Source organism: Melitaea cinxia, chromosome 4 (genome assembly GCF_905220565.1).
Source record: "Melitaea cinxia chromosome 4, ilMelCinx1.1, whole genome shotgun sequence".
Classification (NCBI taxonomy): Eukaryota; Metazoa; Arthropoda; class Insecta; order Lepidoptera; family Nymphalidae; genus Melitaea; species Melitaea cinxia.
The window spans coordinates 4,376,448-4,399,713 of NC_059397.1; the positions used below are offsets into that span (position 1 = coordinate 4,376,448).

At 32.2% G+C, this 23,266-nt stretch overlaps 1 protein-coding gene across 1 annotated transcript; it reads right to left on the minus strand.

Moving 5' to 3' along the window:
* Positions 1-7,690: 7,690 nt before the first annotated feature.
* On the minus strand, positions 7,691-9,211 carry LOC123670161. The gene has a single exon (XM_045603672.1). The coding sequence runs from the start codon at positions 9,209-9,211 to the stop codon at positions 7,691-7,693; it is 1,521 nt and encodes a 506-aa protein (XP_045459628.1).
* Between the last annotated feature and the right edge of the window lie 14,055 nt (positions 9,212-23,266).

A 23,266-nucleotide genomic window follows, 5' to 3' on the forward strand; every position in this document is an offset into this window, starting at 1 on the left:
AAAAATTATATGTCGATATTTTAGATAATGTATATTGTATTAAATTATAAAAGACTAACATTATCATGTCCGCATTCTTTCAGATTTATTTGTAATCAATCAATGTACCGCATTTTCTTAACGTCGCTCGTTGAAAGAAAATAAATCTTTTGTAAAAGTTTTCTCAACAGGATGGGTATTATTCATGAGGACGCCAGCCGACTGATTGATCGCGGTGTTCTGGTTTATACTTAGACTATAAGCGTTCTTCGGAACTTCGGTTGTATATAAAATGATAAATACCCTAAAAGCATTAAATAGTTTATTCATCACAATCTTGACCATTTACTGTATAAATCACTTTTATATTACAAAATATATTAATAAGAACCTGAATATAGGTATAACACAGAGTGAAAACAATCATCTGATGTGTGGTTACGGCAGTAAAGTTAAGGTTGCATATAACACTGGGTATATTACCTAAATTTGTGATGTACCCAATGTTAAGATAAAATTTTTTATTTTATTATTTGATTTTTTTGCTATCTTAACTTTTTTTTATTATTGTCTAGTTTTTTTTTTAATTTATTTGTATTATTATTTTTGTAAATGACATTATTTTGACTTTCGTTGAGTGTGTATATCACCTTATGACGAATTAAATGTTTTCATTTTATTTCATTTCAAAGAATATAGCCACCATTTGTCTTCTCGTGGGAATCGTAAGAGGCGGCTAAGGGATAACACAGTTCCACTACCACCTTTGAACTTAAAAAGCCGACGAATGCGGGAAACCATCCAACTGCTGGCTTTGAAATACACAGGCTGAAGTCGGGCAGCAGCGTCTTCGGTGCAACAAAGCCAGCTCTGCGGTCACCAACCCGCCTGCGCAGCATGGTAACTATGGGCAACACACATGAGTTGACGCCATTTTTGGCCCGAAAATGTTGAGGCCTATGACCAGCAGTGGAATGCGAAAGGCTGAAGTGTGAAAACAATTAGTAGGGGTTTAATTTGATCAAAGATTTTTTTTAAATCAAATTAATTGAACATTATCGAATAGATTATAAAAGAACGATTATAATTTCCATGTTTCCAAGTCTAGTCTGAAGAAATATAGTAATGAAATCAAAGTCAGGGAAACGGGTTAATTGTACGTTACAGGTAATCAAACTTGTAATTGCCAAAGCGCTCAAATTGCTACACTCGTGTAGCTTTTCAGATCATTCTGTGTTGTAGTTCCTATCAATTCGCCAGAATCCCAACGAGTAAAAAAACAATAGAGTCCATTCATGACAGGACTGTAGCATCAATTGTTACAGATACTGTAAATGTAAGTGACAGTTTTACAGTGATTCCATTGGTCAAATGATGCCAAGCCAGCACATTCGTATCTATACGATGTGAAAACCAGCTATTTGATTATTGGTTGAAACGTGAATGTGTGATTTTTAGTTACTACTTAAGCTGCAACACTTTTTTCTAAAGGGGAATCAATTAATGTAATAAAAATTAAAAGAATTGTGTTTTTTTTTTTTTCATACGAATAAGTAAACAAACAAGCGTACACCTGATATAGGCGATAGGAGAATATATCCTGCTGCCCCCTACCTCAAAAAAATATTTACTTCCTTATATTGAAGTAAAAGTAAAAAATGACTTACAAAATATTTACCCTTTTACATATTATTCTCAAAAGTTTATGTTAAAATATCAAGTAACTAAGTAATTGATATAGTTATGATGATGGTAGTTTGGTGATTTCAAAATGCTACATACATGCGTTCTTTATCATGTCGTAAATCTTACAAACTAGGTAAGTATTGCCTGGATGTTAAGTACCAAAATAAAGCCTATCACGAAGGTTAGTCGACAAATTTACAAAATAAATAAACGCTTCATACTTAACGGACCATTGGATACCATTGGATACCATTTGGATTATCTCCTGTGTCAGAGGTCCAGAAACACACACAGTACACCAGCACAAACGCCCAGACTACGCCAAACATATGGCCAATACAAACGTTTGCCATGTGCGGGAATGGAACCCGCAACGGCTAACGCAACACCCACAAACCAGTGCGGTGGCCGTTGCGCCAACGCGTCGTCAACTTTATCGTCGTATTTTAAAAAAGTTCAAAAAAAATCGCAGCACAACTAGCTCGTTATCCAAAATATCGTAGGATCCAAAAAATAGGAACACACCCATCAATTCGGGTGTCAACCGTACACAAAATAGGCATTCGAAAAACAAAATCTACAAAGTGAGAAAGATGCGATGGCATTGAGATAAAAAAAAAAACGAAACGAATAGCTTTTTTCAGTAAGCTCTCCGTTCTTTAACGAACGGTTCAACCACGTTTCGAAACATAAATCAAACAAAAAAGATGTGTTTCAGTTAGCATACTTTTAGATAGTTTTAACTTTGCAGTGTAGAATTTTTTTATCTATTAGCACATGTAACATAATCTATAGCAAAATTGCCAAAACTTTTAATTATTTTATTAACGTGTCATAAGGTACAACATACATACAACTACAGAAAGTGTTTCAATTTCAACGGAGAGCAACATTGTTTCAATCTAAAATAGTCAAATTGATGAAAAGCCAGAAGTCAATTAATTACATAAACTAGAGCGACAAGTAGAGCGCACTTAAATTTGAAGTCGAGTGCATCGCTGACAATTACCATCATGGCACTTGTCAGTAGACGTTCATAACAATACAGCCCACGTAATAATACAGCCCGAATTACTTGAAAGATAAGGACGTAAATCCTCTAAACAAATCGCTCAACACAAGTGCAAAATCTTAATTATAACAAAATCGTACCACACAATATTCGCATTTACGGACATTGTGATAGAATTTGTAATAGTTTGAACTGTGTTAGTAGGTATATTACAGTTTCTGTGACGTTTCACTGCTCTTGAATCGCATCTAATAAATCACGTTTGTCGTCACACGAGAACATCGCATAGGTTCTCTTAAACGATTATACCGTCTCTTTCGCTCATTTACATAAGGCTTTTGTGTGAAAAGGAAGTCATGTGTCACCAGTTCCGTGTCATGTGCGGTTGACAGCCCTGATGGCTCCTGTCAATTGTTGGCGAGGCTCATGCCATATAAAAGAAGAAAAATTGAATCCTTTTGAAATTAGCACGGTAATTTATATTCAAGTTTAGGCACTTAAGCTTTGAATATTTAAATTTATGTAACAAAAAATTTATGTGAACTCGATTAAAATACCGAGACTCTGATATCGTGAATCTTAGACGTTTGATCAAATCTAGACAAGCACCGCTTTTTAATTTGTTTTGAAAGTTAACTTCATTCTCCGAAACTAAGGATATTATGAGAAAATAAACATTAATTTACTTGGTAAGAGTTTACGTATAAAGGTAGAGTTATCGTATGCTTAATAATGATTTATGAAATTTTCAGCGAAAACTGTGTCGTCCAAAAACAAATTCTATAGCATTTGAATATAAAATTGTGTTATTGCTGGAGTCTTTCAAATATAATGCACTACTTTTCCTCTTCATACTAAAACCTTGTACCCATCGTATATTCCGTTTCTTTGCACTATGGGTGCAATAATACTGCAATTTCTTATTGCTATCGTCGTACGGGTACAAGTCATTGGGGAAATTTTGATGAGTATCTGTGGTTACGGTAGGTCAGTTTTCTAAACTAAATTTAAATTAAAGAGAATCTGGTTATATATTTATGTGTTGGGTATACATTTATATAAAAAGACATTAAAATAAAATTTTGAGACATACATTACATGTCGTAATAGTAGAGTATAGAGTTTGATGGATTACTCCTCAAAGCTTGATTTTCCCTTAAAATTAGATCGATTCCCACGTGTAAAAACTAAAAGAGATATTTTCCAAGAAAAACCTCTTAAGCGGAAAAGAGACTCTATAAATAGATAAGAGAAAATCAGAAAATTTACTTGTATTTGTTGTAGTGTGGGATGGTGATGTTATTAAGGTGATAACTGACAATTATTCGATCTTGATATCATTACGTATGACGTCATAGATAACCACACTATTTAGTCTAAACTAGCTTATGTCCAATTAAGCTAATGCATTGCCACCTAATAGTTTGCGGAGGTGCACATGTTAATTGAACTGTCTAAATGGCTTTAACCGCTCAGTGTAAGTTTAGGTCAATACACTTGTCTTGCTACTAAAATGTAGTTGAGCAATGAATAATTAGCAAAATTAAGAATGTTACAAAATAGAACATGTTAACTACTTGAAACAGAGTTGAAATGTATTCTCAGTTTTTGGTTGTGATTTTACGAGTTAAGATCAAAGTACGAATCTATCTTTCTAGTTAGGTTTGCTACTTTTACAATAAGCTTGTGCAAATTTACAGTCATGGGAAAAAAAGAGAGGGGTGAGATGTAAATATTTTATGTTAATTCCCATTTCAAGGCACGCAAAATTTCAAAGATAGCCTTGCGTATCTGACAAGAAAAATATCTAAATATCGTGTAAACAGATTGACATGAAATAATTAAAAATAAAAAAAAAACACTCTAACCATAATAAATGGAAATTTAACAATAAATATTTTCAAGAAATTCTTAGTGATAAATTATCTCATTTAATATTAAAATGTACTATACCTATTTTTATAATCTTTTCCATAATTGCTTAATGTTGAACGCGTAAAAAAATTGTTTTGTCATTTGTCTCAGGAATTATATTTATAAGGTCGTGGGACTCAGATGAGTAACGCATATATATATTGAGATTAACAAACGATGTACTTAAGTAACTTATAATGTGTAATGAAAGTAATTATTTTAACCAATCGGTGTAAATCGTTTTTAGAAATCAGAAATATTAAAACAATCCAAATAGGACGAACAACGAGAAGTGAAACTTGACTGGTTTATTTATTTATTTAAACTCCACAGCAAAGTCTTACAACACAAAATAACCAGAGCAAAATGTAAAGAGATAATAATAACAAGAACATAACATATGGATCAATATTGAATGTTTGAATAGCAAACATCTATGCTTCTTACTTAAGCGTACGCGGTTGACAGCTCTTGACAAAGAACAGTATGACAAATGCCTCACTCAATGGTGTATATTTTGGACAAAATGGTCTATTGAATACTAAACCTATTTTATCATAGAAAATGAGGTTGAAGTTACACACCTAGTAATATTTCCAGTCAAATCCATGTCAGTCAGAAGCTATTATTTAATAATCATAAAATGGCGTAAATCAAAGGTCTAAAATCAATATTATTAGCAATTGAATGCTACGTAAGGAAAATGGAAACAAATAATTTCAGTGACTTCATCAGCGCATCTTATGTGGTCGAATGTTCTAATTGACTGATAGCAAGTGCATCTCTGATGTTACGACAATCTCATCTCGTGTCATTTAATAATAATTTTACGGGTGATTTAGTACGTTTACTTCATTGGAATAAGGTTTGAATTCCTGTGAAGCGTATGATAGTTCTGATCGAAGCCCGTGTGATATTCGCTTTTAAGTAAATTAATATCATAATTGACGTCATAATACAAATGTAACTTTTGTGACGTAATAGAACGCTTCAATGTGCTTGCCTTCCAATAAATATTATTCGTCAATAGAAGCCTCTGGGAGTTGGTGCTTAAATACTGAAATTTTGGAAGTTTTTCCGTTTGGTCAAAATACTGACTTAAAAAAAGGAGAAGGTTTTTCTCAATTCGGTTGGTATTTTTATGAATGTACACTAATTACGCGAAGACTTCTGATCCAATTTACGTGATTCGTTTTTGTTCGATAATCGGAATAGTTACCATTTGCTCCCAGACAGTCGGTTAGTCAGTTCAGCCTATTGCAGTCCACTGCTGGACATAGGCCTGCCCAAGTTCGCGCCAGACATCTCGGTTTTCCGAAATCCTCATTTGCTCCCATTAGAATTTAATTCAGATTGGCTTATTCATTTTTATTTTATGAGCATATTTGTTAACTTAGACAATGTAGTTTTCACGATTCTTTGTGTACGACTTTTTAGGAGAAAACAATGAATTCAAAAAAATCAAATATAGTAGTTTTGCATAAGAATATGTGCTTAGAATGAATATTTATTAAGTTATTTTTGGGTATTTATTGCATATTGTACAATTTTATTTAGACAATTAATCTTCGAAGCTCTAAAACAGCATATTTGTAACTCGATCTTATTATAATGAAACAAGTTTTTCGGATCTTATCGCGGTTTATTAAGTTTTTTACATGCCCGACGTTTTGGATACTTTACAGTAACCATGGTCACGGGTGGACTGATCTTATTATTAACTAGCAAGTAAACTGTAGAAGCTCAATTTAAATTCTTGAAATTCTTTAGTTAATATTAGCGAAATATTCCAAGTTTGGGTCTTCTTGATAGTTAACTTGTTATTAGTTGAAGATTTATATATTTTGCGGACACATAAAGCCTGTTTAAGACAAAACAGGGGTCAGGTTATAGAGGTCACTGAAATGAATTTAATACCTTTCCAGCAAATTTCTGAGTTTTGAAAAGATAGGTACGTATAAAAATAGTAACCAAATATATTTATTTTACAAATGTACAATCCAAGTGTTAACTGTAATGGGAACACGTCTGGTACAAATCTAGTCCAACTCCGCCGATGATATAGATATAGATATATTTTTAACCGACTTCAAAAAAGAAGGAAGTTTCTCAATTCGACCGTATATATTTTTCTTATGTATGTTCGCGGATAACTACGTCGTTTATGAACCGAACTTGATATTTTTTTTGTTCCCAAGGGTGGTACCATGATAAGGAAACCAGGATCTGATGGTGGCATTCCAGAGAAATCGAGGGGAACCTTCGGAAATCGTAGTGACGACTAGTGCGTTTGTTAATTTTTTTTTTGTCTACTTATGTTGTATTACTTGTGGATGTATTTGAAATCGATTTTTTTCGTTTGCTAGCAAACACAAACAACAATTATTAAATATCTTACTCATCAAAAAAAATCGTTATATGGAAATAATAATGTAAAAAATTCAGCTTCAGAAACGTGTATAACTATCTTTATTATTATTATTTGTTATTTCACTCTCAACCGGCGTCATACGCAAAAGATTAAAACAAAAAAGCCCTTCGCCAATACAGCACTGCTTAAAGTTACCTTAACATTGATGGAAATATCAAAATTTTACTCTTACAGATATTCTTCATCTTCAATTGTGTTATGTGTTGCTGTCTGTGTGCAATAAAAAAACCGACTTCAATTATATCGATACGTAATACAACTTAGGTAAACAAAAAAATAGTCAAGTAAATAAGCGTTATTAAAGATTACGAAAAAATTTGTCATCAAATCTTAACCAAATTTTAAAGGGACCACTAGACAAGCATCAGATTATCGAAAATTGATGCTTGTCTTGTGGTCCCTTACAAATATGAACCATCAATATCGGGACACCCGTTAAAAAGTTATACTAATATAATACAACGTTAGATATAACACAAAAATACTTCTCAGATCTCAATTAAATTCCTCTAATTATACTACTTTTGTTTGTATCTTTTAATGGTGTGCAATAAAGAATATTATTATTATTATTATTATTTTCGGTATTTTTTTTTTCTCAGCCTTTGGCTGGTTTTTCTGCATTTACGGGTCAAAACCAAGTAAATGCAGCGTGTGGTGCGTTAAAATTATGTGTTGTGTGGGATTTCGTGTTCGTCAATTTGCAAGAACTTTCTTACGATTCGGCATGTATTTAAAATGGCGGCTTTTTGTAAGGTGATATAAAGAGTTTCGTTTAATTCTAGTAGTTTAAGACTATGTAACAGATGGTTTGGGATAACACCTGTCGTGGAAAGAGCTATTGGGATTATGTATACTTTATTTTGGTTCCAAATTCTAGCTACTTCCTCCTTTAGTTCAGTATATTTGTTGATTTTTTCAGAAATTGTTTTTTGTAGGTTATGAGTGTTGGGAACAGCAATATCTATCAGATAGGTTATTTTATTTAATTTATCTTGGAGCGTTATATCCGGTCTATTGTAGTGGATGGTTCTGTCTGTAAGTATTGCGCGATCAAAATAGAGCTTATGTGTGTCGTTTTCTAAGACTGTTTGTGGCTTATATTTGTAATAAGGTGTGTTTGTGTTCTGTATGAGTTTGTGTTTTAGTGCTAACTTTTGGTGAATTATGTTGACTACTTGGTTATGTCTATGTGTGTAATCTGTTTGTGTAAGTGTTGTACATGCCCCGGTAATGTGTTGGATGGTCTCTGGTTGAACGTGGCATTTGCGGCATTTATCGTTTGGTATTGAGGAGTCTTTGATTATGAATTTTCTGTAGTTTTTAGTGTTGACTATTTGATCCTGTATCGCTATTATAAATCCTTCGGTCTCTGGAAATAGGTTTCCTATTTTAAGCCATTTGTTTGAGGCTGCGGTGTTTATGTGGGGTTGTTCTAGATCGTGAGGATGGCGGCCGTGTAATACTTTTCGTTTCCAGCTATCTAGTTTTTGTGTTTGAAGATCGTTACTTTCGGTATTTAGAGAGCTTATGTCTTCGTGTAAGTTTAGTGGAGTATAGTTAAAATCATTTTGTACTATGGCTTTATGTATTTCGCTAGTCTGTGATTTTAAGAGAAAAAAAGCTTTTAAATTGCCGACTTGTTTTTGACAGAGATGATTCAAATCAATAAGGCCCCTTCCTCCATATTCTCTTTTGATAGTAAGTCTTTCTATTGCAGATTTTGGGTGTAGATTATTGTGTTTAGTGAGTGTGGTACGTATCGTGCGCTCTATTTGTTCTATGTCTGTTTTTGTCCATTTTATTATACCAAATGAGTATGTAAGAATTGGGATAGCGTATGTATTTATAGACTTAATGAGATGTTTGCCTGTTAGTTTAGTTTTACAAAGAGCATTAACTCGTTTTTTAAATTCTATTGTTAAAGTGTTTTTGATTTCTGTGTGATCTAATCCTTTAAGTTGTTTATATCCTAAGTATTTATACAAATCGGTGGGTTCCATGGCTGTAATTATATCGGTATCATTAACTACATAATGGCCTGGCCGTATCTTGCCTCGTTTAATGTGAAGTGTTCTACATTTATCCAAACCAAATTCCATATTAATATCTTTGCTAAATTGTGCTGTAGTATCTATTAATTTTTGCATTTCCATTTCTGTTTTTCCATATAACTTAATATCATCCATATATATGAGATGAGAGACTATTGTATCTTTATTATTATTATTATTATTATTATTATTATTAAATTTAAATAGAACCACATGACAAATATCACCTTTGGGTTAAAAAAAATCATCGAAATTCGGGATCATAGTATCTATATATCCGCCAACCCGCATTGGAGCAGCGTGGTGGATTAAGCTCTGATCCTTCTCCTACATGGGCAAAGAGGCCTATGCCCAGTAGTGGGATATTACAGGCTGAAGCATCGAAATCGGTCCACCCAGTAAGAAGTTCTGAGGTAACATAAAGACGTAAATAATATAATCGAATTGACAACCTTTGAGGTCGTCTTTCAAAGGTATAATATAAAAATATCCGAAAATCCACATGTACAGTTGAGTTATAACATGATAACATATTATCAATACATTTATATTATATTCTATATCTATTTTTGACTAGCCTGTTATCGCAGTTTCCGGGAGTTGTGAGTTCGATTCCCACTCCGATCGACACCGACATAGAAAATGAACCAGACATAGATATTTATTTATTACTAGCTGACCCGGCGAACTTCGTGCCTAACACAAACTTTATCGTAAGGTATTAAAGTTCAAATTGACTTTTAAGTATTATCACAAATCTTTTGTATGGGAGATTGATATTTTTTTTAGAATTTCTCTCTCCGTAAGAACCATCCTCATACTTCAAGGAATATTTTAAAAAAAGAATTAGCAAAATCGGTCCAACCGTTCTCGAGTTTTGCGCTTAGCAACACATTCAGCGACTCATTTTTATATTATAGATTATTGGAACAAGGTTCCCTGCGGCAGGCTTGACATTTGGCTGGGCGACCGAACTGAAAAAAATATGATACTAAAACCGTAAGAAAAATATATAACGGAAATGACGTAATATCAGTCACACGACTGTATAATATGACGTTTGTAAAACTAAAATATTACCAGTAAACTTTTTTTAAGTTATTTATGTAATTTTATACTGTCGACAAAAATAAATAGACATATGTTTTTTATTTTACTTAATAGATTGAATTATTATTTTTATTATTATTAATTTTGATTTATTTTATTTTACGGTATTTGTTATTTTCTAAAAGACTAAATTTCCGAAATACTTTTATGTACTTAATTAAAAACCAATCAACAAAATTAAAAAAAAAATCAAGAACTAGAAAATACATATATATAAAATTCAACATTTTTTTTTTCAAATTGTTTTGCTTCTATACTATCCGAAGGAACTTCGTTCCTACCTGGTGTCCATGACACCACATAATTTTTTTTTATTTTTATTTACGAAACTCTTTTTTCAAAATAGACTTAAAAGATTTTAATAATGTCCAAAATTGATACGTCAGCGGAACACCGTCTCGTAATAGAAGATGTATTAAATACTACTTCTTAACGAACTTCACTTGCGGTTTCCCACGCTGATCGACGATAAGTCTTTATCCCATGGGAATCTCGTACCAACCGTTCTTAGTGAGCATCTATGTTGCAAATGGAGTGACAGCTTTGTTTCAATCGATTGAATAGTAGAGTTTTAGAGAGCTTGAAATAAATCAGTTACTCAATGAGTATTTTGGTTGAATAAAATCTATAAATATTATAAATATAAAATACAGAATAACAAACTGCAACATATCTGAGTCGACATAACAAAGAACTTAAGCCTGGATTTAGGTATATCCAATCTACGGACACCAGACGCGCTTCGTGTTTAATGTGTCGACATTTTGCGGAATTTTGCATGTTCATAGACTTTTATTGCATAATGCGACTCATAATTGCGGTCATTTTGTGAACAAATTGTGGAATGCTTTAATGGAAGATCATTTACAAGGATCAAAATTGTTTCTACTACACTTACCCCGCAATTCGGTATAAGCTCGCAATGCTGGGTAACTATAATTTATCACAAACACACCTGAACTGTTTTCTTTAAGTGTTCACGGGGTATTAAAGCGTCTTGAATGTTTCTTATTTTGTACATTTTCATGAACATATTTCACTGAATATGTGGGAAATATATACCACAAAATTTATTTTTACGTGTAATATAATTTTTGTGTAATATATAATATCATTTCTGTTTAAGTTTGTTGAATGTGTATTCAAAAATTGTGTTTTCACATTATCTTAAAACAACTACTGAATCACTATTAAAAAGACTCCTAACCGTCATCGATGATACAAGTTATTTCTCCTGAAAATTTTAATTCTGATTCAACAGGTAGGTTTTCATTGCAAATACGAGCATGTATGTAAAAAAAGTGTTATTGATAAGATAATAAATTTGATTACAGTTTATTTTGAGATTAATTTAACAATATGAGATGTATTTACAATTCACATCTTAAGAACTTTAATATTTACAAATAATTGTAGTATCAATCATGTCCGGGTAGAGTGGTGCCAAGTGTGCTGGAAGTATATTCCCTTGAAATCGGAATACCGGGCAAAAAACAACAGCTCTCTAACAGGGGTTTAACGTTTTAAAAAAAATTCTAGCACTACTACACCAAGATACGAAGTGTTCTAATTACAAACGGCTAAAATATTAGTGAAATTATTAATTTCACATTTCATTTTGTAGTCGAAAGTCAATATATTTGTCAAATGAAACGTAAACGTTCCGCTATATTAAGTATAAATATTAGCATCATCGAGGAATAATCAAATCATTTGTCTGATCAGATTTGATAAATCGAAATGTCCATTAAAATAAGCCGATGATACTGAACCCAATCATTGTTACGAAATGTCATATTATTTTGTTACTAAAATAAACTTGCCTTCCAACTAAATTATTCCTAATTTGTTTAGATTTGATTAGAGAGATTGTTTTAAATTTTGTGCATACCATTCATATGATTTTTTGAACTTTTACCATGATATCTTTAGTACATTCCTATCGTAGGTGATCCACTTATTGTCATCAGTGATCAATCTCTTCAAAAATTGTTCGATATTATGTCTTAAGAGAGAATCGCAAATGAGTACACGGTCCATTAGGTTTCTTTCAGTGAGTTCATGTGGCACTCATATATTGAAGCTTTTTTGTATAGCCTTTTTCAAATGGACCAAAATTGTTTTATGGTCAATTTTTAGATCTTCAGCTATATTGTCACTACTCAAATGTCGAGCTAGCTCCACTTTTTCAAAAATATCGTCAAAATGACAGAAAACGCTTAAACCAATTTTTTGCTATTTTTTTTTTCTTTTTTTTTTGAGTTAATATACATTTTTTCCTGTTTAAAGTAAAACTTAAAATGTACCGAATTTTTTTATTATTTTTACCCATTTTGGCGGACAGAAAATCAAATGAAAAGTGGAGGTCTCTCAGGTTGAGATGGGATTTGTATGGTATTGCATTAAACTTTTCTGTCTGATACTAAGATACTTTGTTAAGTTATTAAGTTTTATCTATAGAGATGTTTTGTGTTAATATAAAAAGTTAACTTATTACACCTTCCATCATCACAATATCGCCGTCAATGTTACGTAGGTCATCGATGCAGCGCGATGAAGGACGCACCACCCCACACTGCCTTTGCCAACAAGTCTGCTCCAGCGACCATCGGTCCTGTGATATATGTATATATGTGACAAGGAAAAAAAATAGGTACGTACATGAATTATAACCAACTAAATATGCATGAATTGTAATATATATAAAGTATATTTTTGATTAGGCTTTTATACGTAATACACTAGACAGACATCTTTTAAAACCATATTTTTTATAAACTTTTCAAAAGTATAATAATAAAATAAGGTATAGGAAATGGACACTCGCTTCACTCATAATACGTATTTTAAACTAGATCTTATTTTAAATTTAATTAATTCATTTTAAACTACCAAATTCCGTATATAGATAATGATATATGAATAAAATTTCCAATAACATTTATAATTTTATATGATAGTTGATTTGATTAAAAACAACCAGACCAATTAAAGTTATAATCGTTCAATAAATTTAGCGGTTTCATTATTAATATAATAGGTCTATCTATTTTATAAATGCAGTTTGTGGAAACGTAAATTTTAGCAATAACATAAAGAGACTTTTATACGACACGTGCAAGACACTGCTTGCAGTTTCATGAGTTCAAATTTAACACGTGTCAAAATTTTTGAATTTAATTCAAATATTTTGTTTGGCTGGATTTTGATTGATTTGCCTTGCTTAGTTTTACTAAAAATATAAATAACTAAAATAGTGTCCTTATCTTATCTTATGGGCGTGAAGGAGAAAATGCACCATAAACAAAGAAACTGTAATGTTTAGAGTCATATTCACAAACCCGTTTCATTTATTTTTTACATAAATAATGACGTTTCTTTTTTTTTTTTAATGCAAATCATTAACATATTTTCAGGGCGCAGCAGTATAAGCTGAAACCCTTCTCCTAAGTAGGAACAGAGACTTAAATATAAGAATAGAGAAATGGGGCTATCAGAGGCGGCTAGTGAAATTTTTTGATGGGGCTTCACAAAAAATAAACGCAAAACTAGAGCTTACCATTTATTTATTTTTTTGTATAGAAAATCCATTCCGTCCATGCAGATTCAACACTACTGCAGGCGCCAGCTTCAAACGCCAGACACGGAAAATACAATAATTTATTGATTTCTTCGCATCCACACAACCAAAGGGTTTTGAAATTTTGTTCAGATTTAAAACCGTAAGTAGAAAGTACAAATTCAGACCGAACCTGCAGTAGGTATAGCAAAGTCGCGCGTGAGCGGTGCTTTAGATTAGGCTAATTTTCCATATGAAATCTTTTACTTCACGTGTCGGCCTGTCTCTTTCGCACTCATTCAATACAGTGCTAGGAATCGTTCTAAACATCATTTCATTAGAACGTAATAATTGGCGCTCCACTCGTACAGCTTAATGCCAAATATACGTAATATAATTATACACTAGACATACTAAAATAGAAATACCTAATTTAATGTAGTATACTATAGTTTTTAATATAAATAAATATAGAAATCCTATATTCGGAGTGGGAGTGCACTGCACTAGCGCTCTTTAGAACAAGCCGCCTCTGAGGCCTGTACAGGAAAACATTGTGTAGCTCAGTCCATATACATATTTGAGACTGATAATAAGCCTTTTCGAATTTATACCCACGACTTTGGTACTCTATTTTTTTATACTCTATTTCTTTAATACTCTATTTTTTTTAAAAAGAATAGCACTATAAATATTCAAGTTCGACACACAACAGCAACACAACACGATGTTAAATTAAATTATCGTAAAAAACGCACACCGATGGTAAAACAAATATTTTATGACGAGCTAAGAGCCTGTCGTAAAATAAAATAAATTTAAAAATATTTAGTTCATACCGAAAGAACCTCCTAACGGCTGACGAAATTCAGCTTAAAGTCAAAGTACCGCTATACAACGTCCCATTAACTGTATTGGCGGATCTTTTTGTCCTGCTCATCACACTTTATACACAATAATACAACGCATTGTAGTCGCGCTTAGAGCGTTAATCGCTTGTATATTTTATCGAGGAGATAACAGGCCAGCGAGCAATGTTATATATTTTGATTGCCTACTATTATTTATAATGTTATAACGGTTATTACTCTTCACACTATTATTAGGCGTATATTTTGTAATTTAATGTCGCAATTTACAGTGAAACACACCGCCATAATGTTCGGAGGCTATTCATTTTGATGGATTGTAAATATATAAAGCACGATGTTTAATTAAAATTTATAGAAGTGAATTTTAATATTAAAATACGATTATGTAAACTATGATTAATATGTTAAGTGAATTTTATAGTCTATGAAAAATATTTTTATTCAAATACTTTTAATAATAAAATGATAAAATATATATAACTAGCGCCCCGCCCCGGCTTCGCACGGTTGCAAAAACTATCAGTGTTCCTCTACAGTATTATGCACTTATTATACTTATAAACCTTCCTCTGGAATTACTCTATTTAATAAAGAAAACCGCATCAAAATCCATTGAGTAGTTTTACAGATCTAAGCATACAGACAGCGGGAAGCGACTTTGTTTTATACTATGTAATCATATGAAATATATATTATATTGTATAATATAGCAAGAACACTTCCGTAACGTCTTTTTCTACAAATTAGGAAAAATCAAAAGAGCTAATTTAGTGACTTTGTGCAAGTATGGAGATGATTTTGTGGAATAAGGTACATATCTAAAAATTTTTAACGAACACGTTAACTTTTAAAATCATTCCAGCCATGTATATAAGATATGAGTAAGCTTCATGGAAACGTGATACTGAGAGCACTATGGGTCTGTTCTCGTGAATAAAACTATTTTTGTATCGTTAATCAGTCTGACATACTGCAAACGCAAAATACATAATGCGAAGTCAAACTGATATAAAGGATACAAATACAAATATTTAAAACATTATTATAATTAGCATGGCGCATGGCAGGAAATGCCTTGTCTGAAGGACCACGAATATCCCTGTCGGGGAATCCTAAGCCTTACAGAATACCACAACCAAATAATGCTACTCTCAAATGAGCTCGCAAGTCTTGTGTTCCTGTAAAGAGTAAGTTCAGTATAAGTATACCCTCTAATTTATGGTAGGGTGTGGGGTCGGCGATACGCTCCCAATGTTGCCGATTAAGGAGGCATTCATAAGTTACGATAACTACCGACATCTAGGTGGACCGTATACGCTTCTTTTGGTACCCTAGTAGTATATAATTAATATACAAATAAATATAAGGCGTACTCCATTAACAATCAACAGATTGTTAATGGAGTAATCTCAGGGAGAATCTGTTGATTGTTAATGGAGTAGAGATTACCCCTAAATTAGTGGTGACGCGAACTGTTAAATAAAAAAGATTAAAGATTTCGTTATCTCTATAATCTATAAAATCTACGCTATTCTCGTGCGGGCAGTTGCGTTCAAAAACTTATTTTGTAATTACCACCATGATGCCAACAAAGCCGAACCTCCCAGAGGCTTTTGTCGTCGGTTTTATCTTAATTGCTTCAAGAAACTTGATATCGTTCGGCGACAAGATGCTTTTTATTCCTTCAGTCCGTTCCCTGATGGCAAACAATGACTGAAGTTTGAATTAGTTTTCCGTTTGATAAACCATCCTTTTTTAGGTTATACGAGCCAATACCGAAATAATACTTATAACTTTTAAAGTGTCGATAGTCGGGTTTATCCGACAGTTAGTTTATAATTTTATTGAATATTACTCTCTATAGTTAAAAATTAAAGCACTAAATTTAAATGCACATAGTGACACAAAGTCAACAATAAAGATTAAGGAACTGGTACTACATTTACAATTGACGTCGCTGCCTTTCTTTACTTGACTTGACAGCATTACTAATAGCAATATTCTGTATATTTATGTCTTTGTCGTATGCAATTGGGAAATGCCCTTCTCTTAATAAGAATTTTAAGCTTATATGATGCCATATTGCATTCGACTGGCGGATTTAATTGTCTCAGTTTCAACAGACATATGAACGTTTTTCACGATGCCACTTTATCCTGCATGGACGAGTACGATTTTATAATTATTTAGCACTTCAACACTCTGGTATTGTAGACTGGCTTTTGAACTTTGATATTTCTTTAAAATTATTTCTTATTTATCTACTGCTCTGATCTGACTATATTTTCGTTTTATGAGGAATCATTTATTAATATATGGGTAACTTTATATTATACATTCTTATTTTGAGTATCATAAGCAATATTCAGTGACAGATTTTACTTACTTTTTTTTTACAACTAGGTCAGTAAACAAGCGTACGGCTCACCTGATGGCAAGCGGTTACCGTAGCTTATAGACATCTGCCACACCAGAAGCATCGCAAGCATGTTGCCGACCCTACCCCTAATCCCTTTCAGGAGCTCTGGTCAACTTACTCACTACAGGAACAAAACACTGCTTGAAAGCTGCAATCTTCTGTAAGCCGAGGTACTTCCCCAGTCGAGCCGCGCTCCAGTTTTTGCCGATCGTATCCTCAATTCCCCCAGGAGCTCTGCTCACCTTAGTCACAAAAAAAACTGCTTAAAACAGTATTATTACTATCTGAAATCTATTATATTTATTATGTGAAATATATTCTATCTATGATATTTCAAAATATATTTACTAATACTATATAGAGCTATATATGTCGATAGTTTGAAAATTGTTAGTGCTTTCTGCTTTGTAAACTACTTTACTAAAATTATAATTTCAGTGGAAAACTGTACTTACGACACGTATAGTATCCTCATTTATTATTATAATAATACTACAAACTTTTAATGTATACATATATATATATATATATATATATATATATATATATATATATATATATATATATATATATATATATATATACATTTTAAATTTTTATCACCTTCTAAGGGTGTTAAATAAAATTAAACACCAACAATTCTCCTTGAATGAGGTCTATACTCTGTTGTGATTATTTTTAGAACAAAATTCTAAACTATAAAGACACGCTCAATTCATATTTTTACTATGCTTACGTCACAAAAAGTAACAACACATTTTAAACAACGTATAACTAATTATATCATTAAAGGGCGCAATTGTAAAACAACATACTTATTAAAACACCAACAACAACAAAACAACAACCTGTAATCCTCGAACTTTCCTTAGTTTTGGCCTGAATAAATAATTTAACTCCCTTACGTACGTGCTACACTGTCCATATTTAACTTCTAACCCCTTGTCCCTAATGTTCGCTGTGACAAAATTTACGCGGTTCTCTGGCCGCCTTCCAAATCTCTAGTTAGGGTCGTAGGTCGCCTGTCTTAATGCGAGAACACACTTTCTGATATACAAGTTTTAGCATGTTTGATAAATTTCACCAAGTACATATTTTTTTTTACGGCTTAGCTAATTAAGAAAAATTGATGCAAATAAGTTTGTTTTTGTGCCACTAACTGATTTTTTTACAGACCTGTTGAAGTAATAGGCAGTGATTGTTTGCGCTTGCCGCGGGGTTGTAAGTATTCGTATTTTCGTAGTCTTGATGTAATGCTTACATATATAATCTTCTTTGTCAATAGAAATTAATAGCCGAAATATATATACGCATAAATTTCGAACGACTGCACAAAATTTATATATTTTTTGTGTTCGTCAATACAATGATAATGTAATAAATGGCTACGAATTCTTAATATTGGATTCTATAAACCATTTTCTCATAATTTAAATCATACCCGATGCCATTCAAATCATATCGTTATGGTCTCTCAGCCTACTGATCGACAGAAAAAGATAAAAATAAAACTTTTTCTATCAATTATTTTAATTACAATTACTTAATTACAATATAAGATCTATTGCAGCTTTATTTTAAATATCAATTTAATGTTAATTGAAATTGTAATTATTTGATAATAGGTGATAAAACAGTCTTCTAGTTTCGAGGGCGACAGTAAATACGCAAATACGTAAATCGAAAATCGTGCCCATCTAGCGCCCGTAGCACGGAAATTAACGCGATTTCCATCGGTGCCGCGTCATGAGTACAAAACGATACACGCAGATTTATTGAGCCAATTCTGTCTTGCGAAATGAGTCGCGCTGTGAATGATACGTCCTCATCAACTCGTTTATTATGAACAGATACAATTTAACGACGTGCATTTGATACTCTTTAGTAGGTTATATTGTTTTTAAATCGATCGTAACTTTATTATTTTCTTTATTTTATGAGGAAATGTTGTTATTAAATTTTATTGAGGTCAATACCACATGTTTATTTTGACTAGTTTTGACTTCAATGTTTCCTAGTCTGCTCTATGTCTCATATAAACTAACACATATTTTTTTTAGTTGTGCATTTAGTCCCATGTACGTAATAGATTATAGTTAAGACAACATCAGTTTTCGTTACGATTTCGCTACAATTACTTATAATAAAAACTCCAGTTTTAGACACTTTAGCAAAACCTACATTAGTTTTTTAATTAAGCTTCCATCATCATAACTGAGAAACTGGGTCCTGTTTTCTGAATAAAAATTATAATAAATGTTAATTGATTTTTGTTACATATATTTAATTCATGAAGACTCTTATGGCTACTATAATTCATTTTTTTTTAATATTATATATCTCTTGTCTGAGCTATCAACGATACACTTTTTAATGAAATTCCACAACGAAGTTTTGATTTTGCAGAATTTGATATAATCTGCAATGTTATTATGAATGTGCAATCAAGTATTAAATAAATTAATAATACTTAAGAATTTTAAAAAAGGGTATAAAAACAACATTGATTCAAATTATATTCTCTTACTGAGTTATTGACTTAATGAGAAAAAATCAATATAACATGCTGTTTACCTATAAACTACTCTTAGTTAACATCTATACTACCCGTCAATGCTCTGCCCCTTTTATTCTATAGCTTACACAGCTCATTACCTCTATTTGCGATACAAGGGTTTGCTGCGAGCCTCTCTGAAGCCATTTACGTGAACTCAAGCATTCAATATTGTTGTCGATGAATGACCTTAAATTAGTTACGAGAATATTAACGTAAGGGAAGAATTTATTTTAAGTAATACCGTACAATAAGGGTTGAAAATAAATACAATAATTGGGCACCGAGTATTATTAATATATTTAAGATGGTTTATTTTTAAAGATTAATTTGTTTAATTAATGTTAATATTTGTTTTCGATTAAAATACATATAACTTATTATTTTGATAAAATTGAATAAAAATCATTATAAATAAGAGCTTCCTTTTTTGAAGTCTAGAATAAATTGAGGAAGTTCTTACTTTTACTATGACGAAAATGCGCTAATTACCGTATTTTAAGATAGTATTTTTATTCACATGACGTGATTCCTGAAAAGTTATTAAAAATTATTAAAAACTCAGATTTAGTCATAAAGATAATTGTAGTCAATAAAAAATATATCAAAACGTAAATAACTTAGAACAATATACACTGCATTATACTAAAAAAATAAAAAACACAATCATAAAACTAAAAAAATACCAAAGCGCTAATTAGATTTAACAATGCAAATACTGAAGTAGCGAATCGAGGCAACACGGTAACAATAATCCTCGCATGCATCACGAAACGTAAAACGTAGGTTCCTAAAAACCGCCGTTCCACGCCCCTCTTCATCAAATTAAAGTTTATTGAATGAATTTGCCGAAATATTTAAGCTACTATTTCAACTGTTTAACACGTTCATTATAATCCAAAATACGGCTATTTTTAAATGACATTAAAAAAAGGACAGTATCTCAATACAAACTGTATTTTTGTTCTCATAACTTTTTAATTTAATTGAGATACGGTCAGCGGGATACTGATCAAAATCTGGAGCAGCCTGGCTTGTAAAGTACCTCCATAGTACACACGATCACAGTTAAATAACACTACTCTCAAGCAGTGCTGTGTTCCTGTGATGAGTAAGGTGACCAGAGCTTCTGAGGGAGATTGGTGGTAAGGTTGGCAACGTGCTTGCGATGCTTGAAGTGTTGCAGGCATCTATTGGCCTTACCATTACACAGTCACCATACATTACAAGTCTCTTACCATTAGTTGAGCTGTGTTGTTTGTTGATCTAGTTGTATAAAAAATCGATAATTAATTGGTGTACTTGTGTGTGATTTTAATGATTAATCGAAGCACTAAAGAAATATTGGTCCACTTGCGTCAAATTGGCAAGGTAAAGAAGCTCGACAAATGGGTGCCTCGCGAATTGAATGAACGCCAGCGCGAAATACGCATCGAGGTGTGCCTTGCACTTCTCAACAGACACACAAACGAAGGCATATTGAATCGCGTTGTTACTTGTGACGAAAAATGGATTCTATTCGACAATCGCAAGCGCTCAGATGGTGGTTTAAACCCTGGTTCACTGCCTAAACAATGCCCTAAACTAAAAATGACCCCTAAGAAAGTGATGGTAACTAAGTAAGTAAGTAAGATGTTAAGTAAGTGATTTGGTGGTCTAGCGCCAATGTAATTCATCACAGCTTCTTACTAAGCGGCATGAGCATTACTGCAGATGTGTATTGTGAAAAACTAAACACAATAATGGGGAAGCTCTCACGTCTCCGACCAGCTTTGGTCAATCGCTCGACTCCGCTGCTCCTGCACGACATCGCACGACCTCATACTGCACAGCAGACGGTCTCCAAGTTACAAGAGCTGAAGTTGGAAGTTCCGCGGCATCCATCGTACTCACCAGATCTTGCCCCTACAGACTTTTACATTTTCCAGAATTTGGATCACTTTTTGGCGGGAAAAAAATTCAATACCCGAGAGGCAGTACAAAATGCCTTTGAAGAGTTTGTTGCCTCCCGCCCAGCATTTGCAAGAAAGGCATCAATAAGTTATTACTACGTTGGCGAAAATGCATTGATTCCATGGGTTCAATTACTTTGAATAATAAAAATAAAAAATATAGAAAAAAAAGTGCGTTAACTTATTTCATCATAAACGGCAATTTCATAGGTAAAGACCTATTATTATAACATTTGAATATATAGTTTTAAAGCTATAAAGTTTCACTAAAAGTTTTAACGGTTCCAATGTAAAATCAACATGTTTTTAGAATATTTCAAATAAGTAATATTATTTTTAATCACCCACAATGTTGAGTCGTATTTAAATTATTTTAATAAAAGTAATGAAAGTTTGTAATGAAATACCTTGCAAAGTTTAAAAGCTTTATATATATACATATAAATTTTATCATTTCAACAAAAAAACCAGCTTTTCATATTTATACAGGCCAGAGGTTTATAATATAGTAGTTTATAATAATCAAAGTAAGGCATAGCTTTGTACCGAATTTTCAGTATGGATAAAACAATATTTAAATGTATTATTTTTTAATGATGGATGACGGAAGTAAATGTTAACACGCTGAAGACATTAATGTTGATGGCCTGAAAAGTTTAGTTACATTTGGAATTATTCATGACTTGTTCGAAAATTTCGATTGATTATGTTCTTTATTGTGAAAACATTTGAAGGATAACTTGAAGAGCTACGGTTGAAAAAAACGCTGGGATAAAAGTAATTAGTCTCTTATATGAAAATAAATGTAATAATTTTACCGTCTCAAATTTATAAACTGTTTTCCTCTGTCAAAATTAAACTTAATTTTAGAGCCTCTCCTGGCCGCATAATAATTTCATTATATAATAACATTAAACAAAGAGCTGTCCTTTCCAGAATGGTATGGATAGTTTTATGTTAAATTACGAGCGCAGCAACAATTCAGCCTGTAATATCCCACTGTAGCATAGGCCTCTTGCTCCATATAGGAGAAGGATCGGAGATTAATCCGCCATACTGCTTCACGGGTTGGCGGATATATTTCTTACTATGAGTACCTAACGATCGCTATCAGGTATCTATGATAACAACCGGGATCGACTTGTTAACGTACTCTCTAATATACGAGTTTTACATTCAACATAAAAAATATTATGCATATATTCGTATTTATTTTTTTTAGAAAAAAAACGAAAAAATACTGAAACAATTTTTTTTTTTTGCTTATAAATCATTGCACGCTCATCGGTTTCGGGTATGCTTTCTTTATCTATGCTTTATTATGGCAAAAATGCAAATACAGTATTCTCAAAGTTGTAGGTGGTGATAAGCAGCTATCATCCTGGTTTGAATTTAAAGCGGTTTTCGATGCCTTGATCACAGAAAAGGCTCAGATTTTGTTTTATTTAACGTTTATTTAAGCATGGATGTTAATCATTTGAAAACGGTTAGAGTAATAATAATATCCTATATTTTGGTTCAAAATTTTAATTTGAGAACTTTGAATGAAGTTAATACTTAACTCCAGTAATAGAACAAAGTCCTTTTTTGACTCTAAGGAAAACTATTTTAGTTTTGTGTAAAAAAAGCAACAAAAACAAAACACTGTCACAAATTAGATTAAAAAGATAAACAAATAAAAACGAATAAATTAAAGAAATTTCATATAATAAGACATCATTAGA

What these genes read in the sequence shown, in the direction of transcription:
- LOC123670161 (XM_045603672.1), bottom strand. Translation starts at nt 9,211, where the DNA reads ATGGATGATATTAAGTTATATGGAAAAACAGAAATGGAAATGCAAAAA.